This window comes from Dama dama, chromosome 22 (assembly GCF_033118175.1).
Source record: "Dama dama isolate Ldn47 chromosome 22, ASM3311817v1, whole genome shotgun sequence".
Classification (NCBI taxonomy): domain Eukaryota; kingdom Metazoa; phylum Chordata; class Mammalia; order Artiodactyla; family Cervidae; genus Dama; species Dama dama.
Genome location: NC_083702.1, coordinates 44017588 through 44035130, shown reverse-complemented (window position 1 = coordinate 44035130; position 17543 = coordinate 44017588). Strand labels below are relative to the sequence as shown.

The window sequence follows — 17543 nt, the reverse complement described above, 5'->3', positions numbered from 1 at the left end:
ATTCTCAGGGCTAATCCCATCAAATCAGTGGACTATCAAACTAAGCCCCGTGGAATGAGCACTGCTGCTCAGGTGGGACGCAGGGGGCTGTACCTCGAGCCCATGGCTCTGGAAGCCCGTGGAGGCACAGACATTGAGCAAGTGGCTCCGTTCCCACCCGGCCACGCCAGGGAGCTGCTCCATTCACGAGCCACAGAGGCTCTTTGTGCCCGACCGCCTCCTGTCCCCAGGCCTCCCCCCACTGAAGAAACAGACAGAGCAGCTGTGGCGCAGAATTACCCCACGCCGCCCACAACGCCAGGCAAACACACCACACAAAGGCTCCCAGGGTCGCAATTTGGAACCTTGTGTGCAGGGGGCAGGGGGGCCTGTGAATGAGGTGGCGCCCCCTTGCCCAGGCAGCCCACCAAGCAGCTTTGATCCTCCCGAAAGCCTGCACCTGCTGGGGTCTCCATTAGGGCAAATGCACAGACAATCAGCTTCCTTCTGGTGAGGATGCTGAGGAGGAGGCCAGCCAGATGGAGGCAGGAGGGTCTGTGCCTGGGAGAGGCCAGCAAAGATGCACAAACAGGAGTTAACGCCTGATGCCTCCAGCTGAAGAGTTTCAGAAAAAAGGCTCAGATTCTACCCCTGAGCTTATAGACATGGGTCCATGCCTGCCTAGAGAGCAAAACACATGCTCTGGGAGATGAAGCAACTAACACACTTTCATAACTAATGTTCCCATTTGCAGTATGCTGATAGGCAAGTGCAGGCCACCAATTCGTTTCATACTCAGCGGTTCTCTAACAGGACCCAAGCTTAACTGCGACACACAAAAAGCCAAGCAGAGGGTCGGAGTTACCTTCACCTACAACAAATGGTAGCAGCTACAAAGCCCAAGCCTGAATGAGCCCAGGATTGGCTGGTGCTTTACAACATTCTCACAACTCCTTGCAGGTGGGGAAGTGAGGGCCCACATAGCCATGTCAAATGTTCGGGGAGGGCCAAGATGCAAACCATGTCCTCGAGGCTCCAATTCGCATGACCTGAATCACTCTACTTTACTGAGTAGGACCACTTCTTAGAGGCCAGCAGAGTGGTTCTAACATAAGTCATCAAGGATACCAAAGGGAGAGTCCCCTGCCCAGACAATAGCACTTATTCCCATCCTCCCTCCACAGACAAGGAATGCTTCCTTAAGGCCATTTGTTTCTCTGCAAGTCACTAATTCTGAATTTCAACATTAATACCCCAAGAGAAGGGGGCTTTTAATTTGGTCCATATAATATTTTCATCAAGAACTCCTGACTTCCAATCTCAGGTCTGCCAACACCTGGCCGTGTGTGTAAATCCCTTGCCCTCTCTGGGCCTCAATCCTCCCCACCTGCCATATTACATATTAGAAAGCTGGGAGAAGCTGGTCCATTAAGGACTTTGCCACTTAAACAGGTCAATGTATCTCCTTATCCTACCAACTGTGAACACCGCCTGGCTTATGTAGCTGGAACCACCCGCTGGTGCAGAGCCCCCGCCTACTTATTTAGATGAGTCCTGGGACCGCCCACCCATGCAGAGCCCCACCCACTTACGTAGATAAGCCCTGAGTAGTAGCGCTCCTTGAGGTTGTGCAGCACGGAGGCTTCGTTGAGGCACGTGAGCTCTGCCATGTCTTCCACTTTGGAGAACTTGGGTGGATTCATCTTCTGGATATCATCCTTGTTCACCTTCACCTTCTTCCCGTTCTCCACCAGCTCCACAATGGCCTCCTCACCCATCTCTTCCTTGAGGCTGGCGGGCTCAAAGCCACTCTTGTCAGAAGGCACCCATACCAGCTTCTTGGCAGCCCAGTCGGCTTGGGCCAGGGGGTTATTGATGAAGTTTTTATCCACATAGAGATACTTATCGGCAGCTTGCTGCGCCATGGTGACTTACAGCCAGGACCTAAGGGAGAAAAAAGAATAAAAGGTTAGCTGTGCACCACACCAGCCACATAAAGATTACTCATCTCATATCTTTGCAAACTGTACAGCATTATAATAAGTAAATTATAGATAACCAGGTTGTACAACTTGTCAAATTTTTCTCACTCTCTACTTGCTGGAGAAAGATGTACGTTGCTAAAGAAAAAAGTGATCAAGGAGTCTGAAAGGAATTAATGGTAAGATGTATCCTAGGGTAAATGCATAATCAAATCTATAAACAATTGTGCCAAACAATGAGCATAATAAGAATCTTGGACAGATGTAATTATAGTCACACTAGGCTACACCTACTAAGGCCAGGAAAGTGACCACACAGTTTAAGACGACTTCCAACAACAACAGATTTCTAGTTAGCCCAAAACATACAACTGACTCCAAGTGCACAGAGTGTAAGTCTCCAGTTTAAAAACTTTCTTATTTCATGGAGTCAACCAAGAGAAGAAAACACAACACCAGTATATTGCCAACAGATTTTAATTCCATTGCCCCAAGAAATAAGGTGAAAAGGAAAGAAGTCAGGCTCCAGGAAACGTGGAGAGTAAGTAACGACTGCTTCCCTTTTGGGGCCTAATGTGAAAACGTAACCCTCACAAATTCATAGCCCAGGAGAACTTAAGCCCATGTATGTTTGCTTTTTCTGAAGCTCATTTGCAAAACAAAGAAGATAAAATAAGAATCCCTCACATCTGAGTGGTTTTATAGTTCATGAAATACGATCACACACACTTCTCAATCTCAGAAGATCCTCATCCTAACAACTCTGTAAGCTGGATAAGGTAAGTGTTATTATCCCATTTTAAAGATCGGGAAACACAAGCTCTGGAGGTAAGGGGCTTTGTCTAAAGTTACCTAGGAAGGACTCATGCTCCCTGGTCTAACTCCTGCTTCCCACGGCCTAACCACAGTACTTATTCCTGCTCAGAGGCTCAGCTGGGATCAGCTGGGAGGACAGCTGTTTTGAGTGAATCAAAAACAGGACTTAGAAGCCCTGATCTAGAACAGAACCACCAGAGGAATAGCCCAGAAGCTCACTGCCTAGCTTACTACACAGATAGGTTTTTCCCTTGTGAGATCAAGACCCCCTCCCCAGGTCCAGGAAGCCAGGAGGACCCCAGATGCACATCTAGAGTCACACAGTCTTTCATGCTTCCAGGTCTCAGCAGGAACTGGAATGCCAGGGAGGCTTGAAATGGAGAGAACAAAAGGAAAAGTCTGGGCCATCCAGGCCTTCTTATCTGGGCTCATTAAATGGTTTCCAGATCAAGGCTGAGGGGCTCCCTTGGACTCGCTCCAGGAGAGGCTGTTTTCCAGGAAATCTGCTAGCTCCCCACCACCCCCACCCCCAACAAAGAGAAGGCAAGTCCAAGGAGCAGAGCCTGGCAGCCTCCCCAGCAAGCTCAGTCAGTGGCTTTGTTTACATTCCCAGCAAACCCCGGCAGCCCCTCTCAGGGGACCAAGGGGCACCATCCACCTGCAAGGACCACCCCCAGAAGAAGCAAGCAGAGCCCAGAGTTAGGCAGCAGCGAACAATGCAGGAATGGGATGACTGCAAACCACCTGGCTAGCCTCATCTTCTCTGTGGGGCTGGAGGATGGGGGGCTGACAAGCCCACTTCCAGCTGTCCTCGCTTCTACACTGGCCAGTCCATTCAAGCAAATCAGAGGCTTCTCTCTGCCAGAGCAAATACCAATTGTCCTCTGCCTCCTCTGCTGTCCATCTGACCACAGGCCAGTCATCCTCCGCAAAACCCTAGCAGTCAGGCTCCCCAAACCAACCTCCCCAGTCACATCACCATGAGGCTCAAGAAGCTGCAACAATCACTGGGCACAGGCCTCACTGGCTGCTGGTTCTTAGCCTTTTCTCAGCCCTCAAATAGGTAAGGGACGAGACTGTCTCCCACCAATATGCAAACAAGGATTCACTTCAACCCTTTCCCCCCAACCCCAAGCCCACTGCTTGTTAAAGAGTTCCCCCAACCCAGCCCAGTGAAGGGGGACCATTAAGTACCTACCCACCAACACTGAGCTCAGTTTATTCACAACCTCACTTAACCACCAATCACCCTGGGGAAAAAAAAACCTCTTAGTACCCCCATTTTACAAATGAGGAAACAGCCCAGAGAGGGCAAGTCACTCACCCACAGTTGCCCAACCTCATCATGAGCTAACCCAGATCCGCCTGATCCCTAGGTTTGGGCTCTTCCCAATACACTTGTGCCTGGGGTCTTGCAAAAGAAATCCGTCCAACATTTTAGTGGGGCTAAAACTGGCAGTAAATTAAGTAGAATACCAGGAATACAGGGGGACACATTCCACAACATTCATCAGATATCTACTGGGCATTAGCAGGCAGGTGGGGAGGCTGAGAATGAGCCTTCCTATGTGGACCGTGTAGCCTGTCAAAAACAGAGCAGGTTGAAACGGCATTCTCGCTCCCTCAGCCTGTGACTTTCAACAGCCAGCAGCCCATCAGTGATGGCAGAATGACTCCTGGCTCTCATCAAACTCCAGTTCACCCCAGCAATTCCAACCCTGGGGCAGCAACAAGCCAGCTACTTAGGCTGCAGGCCGTGGGCACACGACCTTCCCTGGGAATGTGGGTAAACTCCCTTTCTTCAGTGAGCCTGGAGGCCATGAACTTACAGCAGGCAGCAGAGGAAGACTCCACCCAACCCCTCCACCTTAAGCTCCTGGTTCTGCCCTACCTTCAGGCCTCAGTGGGAGGGCAGGGGGCAGGTATAGGTCTGCACTGTCTACCTCTGACAGCCATCAGAGACCTGCAGGCCAAGCATACACTTCCTGTAAGAGAGAGGGGTACACCCTGCGCCCTCAGACCTCAGCCTCCAAGGGGGACCAAGCCCCCATGAATGGTGAGCTTGAGGAGGCCCCACTGGCCTCAGCACCTCAGAAGTTTTCATTAAACACTCCCGCTTGGCCAGGCCAAGGACAGAGCTGTTTGGTTTCAGCAACTCTGCTGGAATGATATGCATTACCAGCAGAGCCAAGATCAATACATGGGCCTGACCGGTGGGGAGGGCCGCAGAGGTCATGATAAACAATGGAGTTTCTACTCAAACCCTCCCACTTAGACCCGGAAGGGAACCTGCACATTTGAGGATTCAGGGGGGCACGGGGCTGCAGCTGAGCTCCTGTTTTCACCCGTGTTAGGTGGAGGCTCCTGGGCCCCAGTGCCCAGAGGGGGAGCCAGCTGCAGACAAGTTAACACTCAACCCTAAGGATGCAGCTGGAGCAAGCCACCCCTGTCCAGAGCTATGAGTAGTGAAATAAGGACTGTTACAGAAAGGACGCTAGGGGGGGACTGCCTGATGGCAGCAGCCAGCACACTGCCATTTATTTCTCCCTGCCCTGTCCTGGGGCCATGCTAAATGGCCTCTGAAATTTTTTTAAAACTCCATGTAACAGAACAGTTTACAGAGTGAAAGAAAAATATCCCCCCCACTTAAATTCCTGACATTGTCCCCACAAAAATTAGTTTTCTGTTTTAATGGTCCCTTCTAGTCCTGGTTCACAGAAACACTTGGTTTTTAATTGTCACAGGCAGAGCAGGGAATTCCACATTTTGTATTTTCCCTTCTGACTCTGACCACTTCCCCACAGCGCCCCACAGAGCCTGCTTGTTGATCACTTTTATCCAAATGCTTCATTGTTACAGGTGATGACACAGAAGCTCTGAGAGGGAAGTAACCACTCCTTCACACAGCTGGGGGAGTAAGGACTTGGACCTAGGACCTCTGACTCCAAAGCCTCACTGGCAACACTTTTAATGGCTACATAATATTTCAAAGTGGTGGGGGGTTTTGTTGTTGTTGTTGTTGTTTTAAGGAAAAAAAGAAAACCACCACTTACTAGGTCTTTTCCTCTTATCTATTGGACCACCTTGAGATAAATTCTCAAATGGACTTATGTGAGCAGACGAACATCCAAGTGTTTTTATGGTCGCCAGATGTATTATCAACATGTTTTCCAGAAGAGTAGACTGATGTGCTCGGCCACTTAGGGTACTCACACGCAGCATGCACACCAGCGCTAAGAGAACTGTCTGCAGGAAAGAGTCAGATTAGGGAACCTCAGAAGTCCTGGGAAGCAGCAGGACCAGGCCAGCAAGGGGTTAAGGAGAAAGGAGGCGGCTCTGGCGCACTGCGGATCCGATCAGGCCGAGGCCAGCCCTTCCCAGGCCGGCTTCCTGCGGGTGCCAGTCCAGCTCCAAGAAACCCAAGGAGTTGCCTTTTTAGGCCATAATCGAGAGGACACAACCAGAGGCTAAATTAGGATTCTCAGGAAATGATGAAACTGAAAGTAAATAGGTTGACCAAAAACCTCTGCTTTCAACCCAAAATGTCATTCCTCGATTATTTGCCTTCTCCCCTTCCCCCTAAAGACCCATTTGGATCTATTACTCCTTCCTGTTTTCCCAAGGAACCCTTTCTCTCCCTCCTTCCCTCCCTCCCTCCCTTCGGCTGGTTCTCTTTTTGTTTTACTTGTTTGTGTGTTTGCTAGGAAAAGAAACTGCCTGCCCCTTGAAGACAGAATTTATTGTACTAGGACAGATCAGTGGTCCAAACACAGTGAACTTTTCCATTCCTAGACAGTAGGATTTATGTAAGCCTTCCATGGACCAAGTTCTAAGCTTGAGCTTTCAAAGTCATCGCAATTCATCTGAAAGCTACCATCTTAACTCACTGTAAAGTACTGCAGGCCTGCTACTAAGGTCTTCATTTTCTCAAGCCTCATAATCATTTCATAAGGGGTATGTTACCATAGGGCTTCCCAGGTGGTGCTAGTGGTGAAGAATCCATCTCCAATGCAGGAGACAGTCGGGTTTGGTCCCTGGGTCGGAAAGATCCCCTAGAGGAGGGCATGGCAACCCACTCCAATATTCTTGCCTGGAGAACTCCATGGACAGAGGAGCCTGGTGGGCTACAGTCCATGGGGTCACAAAGAGCCAAACAGGACTGAAGCGACTGAGCACGCACGCATGTGCATCATCATGGTCATTTGATGGTGGGGGAAGTGAGGTTGAGACAAGGCACAAAACCCAAGCTCAAACTCAGAGCCACTCAGCAGCAATGCCCTGCTCAGCTGCTACTCAGACTGCCCCCTCCCGGGAGCTCTCTGGGGAGAACATGACCTGAGAACCCACCCTGGGGAAGCAAACCAGTAAAACAGACAATACCAACTCAAGGCTGCAAGCCCCATCTCTCCCACCTTAAATTGGTGGAGCTAAAAGTAAGATGAAGGCCTTGCGGGAGCCATTCAAGTTCTCTAAGCCAAGGTTCCAGTTCAGAGACCCAGGCAGCCTCAACCCAGACCAGAGTCCTGTTCCAGCTTAGTCACCGATGTCTGCAAGCAGGCCCCTTGGATTTCTTTCAATCCCCACCCACATCCCAGAGAACACCGGTAAACAGGCCCCTTCTCTTTCTCCTTATAGCCACTGCTGAGTGAAAAGGTGCCCGAGTACCACTGTTAAGGAAGGGTCTGTGAAAGTAGCTGCTGAAATAATATAGAAATTTTCCAACCCACGAGATTTATTCAATCAACTAATACATACTGAGGCTCTACGTGCAAAAATATTGTGACAAAGGTGCAAAGGACCCAAGGAGCTTTACTGTAGTGAGATGACAGAACAGACATGTACCACTCGGAACAGTGCCAATCTGAGACTTTACAGAGTACAGAGTGGACAGACAGTGAGCTCCTTGGTTTTCTCTCCCTTTCACTGCTGTGACGACGTCGCTCAGTTGTGTCCAACTCTTTGCGACCCCGTAGATTGTAGCCTACCATGCTCCTCCGTCCATGGGATTTTCCAGGCAAGAGTACTGCAGTGGGTTGCCATCTCCTTCTCCAGAGGATCTTCCCAACCCAGGGATTGAACCCGTGTCTCCCACACTGTAGGCAGACGCTTTACCGTCTGAGCTACCAGGGAAGTCCAGCATCAAATATGGTGAGCGTCTAAAAGACAGGCTGGTCATATGGATGAAGAGGACGTAGAGCCAGCCCTCTGAATCTGCGGATTCCACCAACCAGGAATCAAGACTCCGTGAAGGAAGACAGAGGAACAGCAACTTGTTTACAGGAAAAGAGAAAGAGGTAAGTCATTGGAAAACTTGGAAGCCCAAAGGAGTTTCATGGAGGAGATAACATTCAAGTTGGATTGTGGCAGATGGGTAAAATATTGATGGGGGAGGGGAGAGAAGGTCAGAAAGTATTCCAGGCCAAGGGAGAAAAAGGTATAGTTTCACATGAACTATGAAATTATGTGACCACATAAGGCAGGGCTTCTCAGCCTCAGGACTGTGAACATTTTGGGCCCGATAATTCTTTGCTGCAAGGGCTGTCCTGTGCGTTGGAAGATGTTTAGTAGCATCTATGACCTCTACACACTAGATGCCAGGGGAACTTGGTCCCCAGTTTTGACACCAAAGACATCTCCAGACATTGCCAAAGGTAGGGAGTGGCGGAGGGGCACTACCCCCAGTTGAGAACTGCTGAGTTAAGGGATAAACATGAATAAATGTTGCATCAAGGACCCAGACCTCTCCTTGGTAAATTTTCTCCCAACTTTTAAATGCACAAGCCAACTTTCCTTAAAACTGAAGTCCTCAGCAAAATGATTCCCAGGATCCAAACAATGACCATCATAGATGGCATCATCACCAAGGAAGGACGGTCCCTTTTAATACACTGTAAATTAAGGGATATGACCACTACTGGACTGTACTTTAAAGACTCCTAAATGCCCAATTAAAAAAAGAAAAATATCAGGCAACAGAGGCTGAGGTATCAGTACCCACCCTGGCAGGACACAAATCTCCCTTGGAGTCTCCAACATGGCAGTTCAGCCAGTGACTCATAAGCAAAGTTCACCAGCATCAAGAGGCCCAGGTAATTAAAGGAAGACAGGAAGCCAGCCACGCTGGGGAGCGCTCCCAGGGCTGGGCCAGCTCACTCCATCACATCCTGGGAAATCCACCAAATGCTATTTACTGGATGGTTTTGGCAAATCAGGATCAGTCCCAGGGATGATACCCAGGGTGAATGTTTCCCACCTACCACAGGGATATCTCCACCTGGAGGAACCACAACCATCATCATACCTGAACTCTCCCCAAATCTGCACTCCCTTCTCGGTCTCCATCTCTGGCTAAGACGCTGGCCCTCTGGCCACCCAAGACAGTCACTGTAAACTCTTCCCTGGTGGATGAGCAGGCCCTCTGCCAACCTCATGACCGGCACCCCTTCCTTCCAGACCATGCCTGCCTCCCCTCCTTTCTGGGCTGTCATAGCCACCTCCTTACTGTCTCTTCTTCCCCTGAGTCTTCTACCTCCTTCAAATCCAGCCTCCTCACTACCTTCATGATGACTCAGCAGCTCCATTTCTATGCATGCTCCTTTCTTATTTTATTGATATTACTCGCCCATTCAAAATAGTTCAAGACTTCCCTAGAATAAAATCTAATCATCTTTGCACAGTGAGTAGACCCCTTGTGATCCCCATTAGTCTCCCCCATGCTCCCAGCCCTTCTCCCCCATATGCCCTTTCTCGCTCAGCCTAAGCCATTCCCAGCTCCTCAGAAACAATTCCTACACATCCCACTCAGCTTACGCCAGGCCTTTGAAGAAGAGGTGCCCTCTGCACCAGGAACCCTCTCTCAAATAGCTCCACGCTCCATTCTCTGCTGAGATAGACTTCCCTCGTGTCCCTCCTTTCTGGGCTCTGTCCCTGTCTCCACTGCAGTAAACAAGCAGCTGGACCATCATGAGGACGGGGACCAGCTTTCGTTCATCTCAATTTCAAACAGCGCAAGGCCCGACTCTGGACAGGTGCTCAATTAAAGTTTCCAGAGTGAATGAACATGAAACAAGGTGAAGAGGAGGCAGGAGTAATGGGGAAGGTTTCAAGGAGGCTGGAGAATCCCCTTGAGCTGTGTAAAGAAGCCAGAGCATGAGAGAGCTGAAGTGACAGGGAAAGCCGAGCTGCAAGCACACATCAGGGTCACAGCTACCTAATCTGTTACAAAACCCAAGCCATTTGTGGACTAATTTTTATATTCTTCCCAAACAAAAAGGGAAAGAAAGCATTTCAGGGCTTTCAGTCCACAAAGAGAAAGAGTACTAAAGCTAAGTTACTGTTCCCCAAGAAGCTCTGCATACAGCTGAATAAACCATCACAGTTTTCTGGAACCACCTAGCATCCTCTGATTAACCAAAGTGGAGGTGCCTACCATCTACCACCAGAGGTAGCAGAAAGGACTTCAGTTGGGGTGGCATGGCCTCTACCCTCACGGAGACCCAGGAAAAGGCCTGAGTCACCCTTCCTGCCTCTCTTGGCCCTCGGTCTGCATCTGCTGAGCAAACCCTGTAGGCATGTTCTCTGGTACCAATTCAGACAGAGACAGGACTTGGAGAAACCACTGCCACGCAGGGCACCAACTCTGCAGATCCTGAGATGTGTTTATAATGCACTGTGATGGAATGCAGTGGCATGGGCGCGAACTTGGAGCCAGATAGCCCTGGGTCTGAATCCTCCAGTTGTCACTCCTGTTATCTTGAAGCTGTGAACACCTCAATTTCCTCACTTTAGAAAGAGAAAAAAAATACTGACCATGGACAATTGGAGCAACTGTAACTCAACTCCCGAGCAAAGAAAACACTCTGACACTTACTAGGAACTCCCCTCCTAACTCCTCTATCTTGTCCTCTTGATCTGATTAATCCTAATCCTTCCTGGAAAGATATCGGGGCTTACGAAAACCTTCCAGAAGCTTGGCGACTCTCTCTGGGTTACGCTAGTCCACAGAGAACAACATAGTACAATCTGGTGACCCCCAGACAGTGATTGCATGAGGGGACCAGGCAGGCTGGAAATGCTCTGTCCCATGGCCCTCCTGCTGAGAGGCACTAGACACCCAGATTCTGAGATGCCTGCAGTAAGGAAGCCCACTGCATTTTGTCCCCTCGGGCTTTGTTGTTATTGATGTTGTTGTTTAGTCCTGTATCCTTCAAGAAAAATATGTCTCAGTGCTGGCCTGGGATATGCTGGTCTGGGGGGATGTGTGCACGAGGCAGGTGGCAGAAGAGCTGGCCTTTGAGTCTGGTGTGGCCCTGACCACCTGGGTGTGACCCTGTGGACATCACTTTGCTGGGCAGCTGTGATCAGGCTCAAACAAGATAATGGACACAGAAGCCTCCCAATATAAACAGGGCGATTCAGCCTCTCCGCCGCCCAGGGCCACCCTCACAGCAGCCCCCCACCCTGAGGTGCTTGCTCACTCTCCCCAGGCTATGAAGGGGGGAGGGGCCCCTCCCCTCCCCGCCTCAGGAATGTTGTTTGCTTACAGAAGAAGCTGGGACTTGTTTCCATTAGCAGTATTCCAAGCCAGGCCTGTGTTGATGCTCAGCAGATAAGAAAACCAGACCAAAGACAGACCAGAGAGGAATTTAGCACCAGAGCCCCAGAACCCTCCCCCTTTGACCTTCTCTCCTCAGAGGCCATCTGGAGGGGCTTCCCAGGACTCCTGTGTTCCCTAGGGAACACCAAGACGCAGGGCCTGCACCCAAGGGACCCAGACCCTCAACAGTGGCACCAGAAAGGAGTATGTAGATGCCCTCCTCCTGAGTGAGGAAAGGGGGTGGGGGCGGGGGCGGGGGAGGGAGTAGAGATTGGCAGTGGGGGCGGGGGATGCACAGTTGCTCAGCAGTATCTTATCAGCCATTGAGGAATGTAGACTTTATTCTAGGGCAAGGGGAGGCGGGAGAGGGTGACATCATCAGATTTGTATTTTAAAGAGATCACCTTCCCTGACCTCCATTAAGAGGGCAGCAAGAGAAGTCAACAGTTGAAAAAATACCATGGACCAGCCAGGAGAGGGGCTTCCAACCTGAGAGAAGAAATAGTTCCATGACAAGGCTGGGGAGAAAGGGACCCAAGGCCACATGAGGGAGACAAAGGGAGGTGACCTCATCCTGTGAGCTACCACTTGGAACAGCCCAGCTCAGGGGGGACCTTGGCAGCCCTGCCCAGCTCCATCAGTTCGTCCTAAGTGAGAAGTGGCCCAGAATCCCAGGAACTCTGCAGTGAGTGTTACTGAAGTATCTTGGGCATAGATCTGTATCAGGTGTCACAGAGACCAATGCACCCAGGTGAGTCTCTCCACCGAGATACCATCCTGTCCTCAAGGCCATGAGGTACATTTTTAATGAATGAATTCAACGGCTAATCAGGGTAGAAGCAGTTAGTGCTTAAAGACAACTCCACTGTTAAGAATTTCAGGGACTGCCCTGGTGGTCCAGTGGCTAAGACGCCAAGCTCGCAATGCAAGGGGCCTGGGTTTAATCCCTGGTCAGGGAACCAGATCCCACATCAGTTCAGTTCAGTTCAGTCGCTCATGCTGCAACTTAAAATGAAAAGAATTTCCACCATTCAGAATGACAGCCCTTCTCACCTAAAGAGAAAGATTCCCATGACCTTTACAGCTTAACCAATGCCTCCATTTTTCCAGCCCCATCTGTCTTGTCCCCTGCCAGACACTCATTCTAACCATGGCTCCCCAGAGGACAGTCTTCGCACCATCACAACCCTCCACTCACCCAAGTAGCCTTTCCTAACACTACTGCTCTTTCTCCTCTCCCCAGGCCTGCTCCAGCACAGCCTGCCTTATTCTGGAACCGCCAGAACCTCTCTCTGCCTGCCGCCGTTGTCCTCAGAACTCCTTCAGGTGCTGACTGAACCCAAGGTTCAGACAGCGAGTCCTCCTCAGTCAGTCAACGCTTGTGGACATGACCTTGACTGTTCAGAAGGCTTGCTTGGGTTTACAGTCCACATTATGTCTTCCGGAACCTGGCTGTCCAGGAAAATAACCATTCCCTCCTAACCCCTTCTGTCTGGTGTCAAGGGAGGGAAGCAGACACATCAGCAATGTAGCTCTCACTCAAAGGTAAGAGGCCGGGCGTGCACACCACCGGCTAAGTCGTCAGCGCTGGACCTTTACTCTGCTTTTAATTGGTTCAATATTTGTGTAGTGAGATCACACATGAGCCTCTCCTGCTCGGTAATGAGCTTCTGTTTGGCTGCCCAGGAGAAACTGCAGAGAAGCAAGTTGTTCCAGACATGGGGGTGAGGTCCCCTCCCAAACAGCAAGGTGCAAGTGACACCCCTAGACATGCCCCTAGATTTGACAAGGTTGACAGAATTGCCTGGCCTCCTTCCGTCAGGAACTGTGCGCGGAACACACCACCCTGCCCTCCTGCGGACAGCACCTCTGAGCCTCGAGAGCTCCCCACTCACACGAGGGGGCAACTCTGACCTTCGGATTCCTGCAGTGAAGTTATTCCTTCCCTTTGGTTCTGCTGATCATAGCATGGTTTTTCTCTCCCCAAGCCTGCGAGCACAGTTTGCTGAAACCCAACACAGAAAAAAAAAAAAACATACTGAGAAGATGTAATTATACAGCCGCAGTCTCAATGGGAAAGTGCGGCAGGCTGGATTCTGGAGCCCACATCAGGAAGAGCTGAGAAGCCCAACCCACGATCAGAAACGAAAGACAATTTTGAAGACCACTCAATCTAGGCCTTCGGCAGGTTATTATTCTAATTGATGTTTAAATGACACCAAAAACAGACAAAATCCCTGAATATCACAGCCTCTACTACCAACAGCCATCCTGATCCTATTGCTGCCAGGCTCAGAGCTCTAAGGCCACAATGGGGCCCAGGCACCCCTGGGTCCCTGATGACCGATCTGCATAGATGTTGAGTAATCCCTGATGAATGGCAAGGTTCCAGTCTCCCAAAAGGTCCAAACTCCAAGGACCAAGCCCAACTGACTCTCTGCCACCCATTCTTACAGTACCTAAGGACAACCCCCGTAATCTCACACCTTCTTTTCCAAACCTCAGTGACTCTCTTTAGTAGATGAGGCAGGAAAGGCCCACAATGAGCTGATCTGTGGCCATTCAGGATCATATCAACGTCCTCATTCTTCTCCATTGCCCTTCCAGCTAAATCTGATGTACACTAATCTCCATGTTGTTTCTAAGAGACACATGACTGGTTAACAGTTATCTTCCTGAACTGATCAGGCGGTCACTTAAGACTCCGAGAGAGACCTTCCAAATGATTAATAACATATTCATGACCTTTAAGAGGAAGGCATCTTAGAAAGAATCAGACTCAGGAGGCAGCCAGACAGGCCAGGGAAATATAGACCCATCGCTTTACTAACAGGACAAACTGGGCCAGGCCGACGGGGCCCCTGGGCCTCGGTTTCTCCGTCTGTAAACTGGAGATGCCACGAGCTGTCCCAAAGGACAGGAAGGCTCCCCCAGCGGAGCAAGCTGACAGCCCACAGCCCCGACTCTGTGATGCAGTCAGAGCCCGGCTCGACTCACAGGGCTATTGTGAGGACCCAAATGAACTCAGGCAGGAGTGGTGCTTGGTGGCGACCCAGGCCTGCTGGCTCCCTGCCCACAGTCTTGCCTCTTCTCTCAAGGAGTCGGTGTCGCTGAGCTCGCTCATAATGAGTCAGTCACAGCACTGCCCTCACAGAGCCCACTCTGGAGGGGTTTGAAGTCACATCCTGCCTCGCCTCACTCGACATGATTTATTCCACCCCAGGAATGCAGCTCATTTCCCAGAATTTTGTAAAGAACTTTAAAGAGTTTGATCTTGCAGGGAGCTCCATTTACGGCTCAACTCTTGGGGGATGGGGACCTCAGCTCTGCCCAGACCTATGGGTGGGAACCACACAAGTCAGCGCTGAAAGACCGCCCCTCCACCAAAGAAGCATCCCATCCCGAGGGCACCATTTTTTTTTAATCTCAAGCCACAACAGAAAAAAATTAATTTAAAAGCTTTATCATAAATATGCAAACGTGTCAAACAAAAGCTTCACAAAATGATGTATACACCCTAGACACTCTGATATTTTCCATTCGAATCTATTTAATTTCTAAGACTACTGGTTGCCACCAATAAGCTCAGGACCCACCAGTGGGTCTCAGTTGATAGCCTGAAAAACACCCATCTGACTCAGCCTTCGCTGGGTGGATGAGTCTCAGACTCAGCCAGCAGCTTGCCCAAGATCACACAGTGAAGTTCACAAGGAGGAGTTCAAGTCCAAAGCCAAAGCAAGGTTCTGGGACTGTCAAACCTCAGGCAGGTAAGACGGCAGCTGTAGCAGCCCAGTCACCTAACATGGGTTGGACAGGTGGTCTCCAGCTGCTCCCATCCTTTGATCCAGACAACCTCAGTAAAGCCACAGCAGGTATGCTAAGGCCTCTGCCGCATTCCCTGCTCCCCACCACCTCCCTTAAAAAAGAAAGAGGCTGACACTCAGGGAGATGAAGTGACCTGACTGGATCTGGGGGTTTAGGAAGTGTTCTTTGAGGATCTGGAGTCCAGCTGAAAGATCACAAGGACAGAAAGAAAGAGCCCAGTTTCCTCTGTATGCAGAGTACACAACTGATCAAATCCACTACATTCAAAACCTCACCACGCAAAGCTCAAGGCCTGGCCCCACAAGCAAGAGACGCCCAGAAGTGCTATGATATTAAAGGCTTAATACAGATCAGATGGGAGAGGAAGGCCACTGCCCCAGGAAAGTGCTCTGCACACATTACATCTCAGGACAGTGTCACCTAACCCCATAGTGAGCAGACCCTCCTGCCTGAGCGTGTGTGTGTGTATATAAAGAGATATGCAGAGACATATGTTTATACACATACACACATTCTATAAACAGGAAACCCTAAGTCCCCATCTCTCTAGATAAGTGGTTTTGAACACTTTCAGCCATCAAAGACCCCTTTGAGAATTGGTTGAAGGCCATGAACCCCTTGTGTACCATCTTAGAGGTACATCTACAGAGACCCTCAAGCACAGTCCTGGGACTTTTAGGAGCCCTCTGGTTACCAGCTCAAAGGCAAAGGGGCATTGGAGTGGCCTCCTTCTCCACCAAGGCAATGTGAACTGATTTGAAAGGATTTTCTTCCTTCATTTTCCTTCAGGAGGTTAAGCAGGATCTTACAGAAGAGGTCCAAGGAAGCAGAGCTGTGGTCAGGACAACCCAAGAGTGAGAGTCCCCGTGAGAAGCGGAGGACTTGGGATGGTGGGGGCAGGAGGCCATCTCCCCTGGGGTGCGCTCATCAATCTGGACAGCAGAAACAAAAAATCCAAGACTGAACAGCAAACTGTCTCTCTCCTCTGTTTGCATCCCTTGGGCCTGCTCTCCACTGGGCCAGCCACGTGCCAGCCCTGGGCACACCGGCTGCAGGGCCGGCAAAGTCACACTCTCCAGAGAAGCCAGGATGGACAAGCAGGATCCCAGGGCCTGTGGCCTCCTTGGGGGAAATGACTCAAATAGGAGCCACGCACAGGATGAAGATAAAACCTGCATATTTCACACTTTACACAAAAATGAACTAACAGTTCCTAGAACAAGTTGTGGGAGCATCTGTGTCTCAGAGTCTGGCCGGTATGAGCAGGCAGCCTGGCCGCGGGGATGAGCCCACCACATCCGTCACCAGAAACCTAGGCGCTGCTTATTTTACCGCTTGCCGAGAATCACTGCTTTGCCTGGGCCACAAGCTGGCCCTAGGGGAGCCAACGCTGATGAGAGAACTAGCCGCGGCCCCTACCTTAGGGAAAAGCCAGATTCAGTCACCCCAGCCTGCCCAGGGCGGAGCCTTCCCTCCCCCCAAGCAGACAGGAGCGTGCGCGCGGGCGCACACACACACACAGTGCAGGATCAGCGCTGGGTAGGACACCTCAGGCCAACCTGGATGTGGCCATTGGAGTCTCCATATCCAGGGACCCCAGGAACATAATTTAACCATTCTGCAGCTCCCTTTCTTCGTCTGTACCCCGAGAATCACAAAGCCCATGGCATAGAACCGTGCTTCTCACGGTAGACCTCATGACCACACACAACAACCCAGACCTGGAGGCAGGTTCCATGAGTGTCCTGCTTTGCAAAGCCAAAGCCCAGGAGATTTTAGTGACTTGCTCCAGGGCAGAGGGAGTAGTAGCTGTCGGTGCCCCGGAGCAGCCAGCAAAGTTGGTAAGAAGGTCTGGTGAGCAGCAGTGAGTGATGGGTCAGGAACAGGAGGGAGCCTGGGACGACCCACAGGCTTCCTTGCCCTCCAGAACCTCCAGAAGCAGAGCGGCAGATGCAGTCCTCCTGGCTGCCACCGACCCCCTGGGCCCAACCCCTTGCAAACTCCTTTAACCCGATTTCTCTAAGACGAGTGTGTTGGGAGGGGAGTTTCTCCCCCAGCCCCTCCCAGCTGCCCCGGAGGATCCCACTGAGGAGGCAAGAATTTAATGCGCCTGCGGACCACAACCACTGTGGAATGTCCCAGGTCCAAAAGCACAAAGGCCGCCTGCTAAAGCCCCGGAAGGGCCTAGAATCCTGCCCCAGCCCCTGATCCCTGATCCTTGCTCAGGTCCAAAAGAGAGTATCACATTCTTCAGATTCTTGTCTGAAAGCCAGAAAGGCGGGTGGGCGGGGGCGGGGGTGGGGGGGGTGGGGGGCTCTCTGCCATTTCAACCCAAGGATAATTAA

At 50.8% G+C, this 17543-nt stretch overlaps 1 protein-coding gene across 1 annotated transcript in view; it reads right to left on the bottom strand.

Annotated features, from left to right (window-relative positions):
• MYH9 (myosin heavy chain 9) overlaps positions 1 to 17543 on the bottom strand; it is an 85613-nt gene that overhangs the window by 53642 nt on the left and 14428 nt on the right. Inside the window, exon 2 of the mRNA XM_061125312.1 lies at positions 1572 to 1923. Coding sequence (XP_060981295.1) covers positions 1572 to 1904 — 333 coding nt within the window. The 5' untranslated portion in view covers positions 1905 to 1923. The remainder of the gene's footprint in view (positions 1 to 1571; positions 1924 to 17543) is intronic.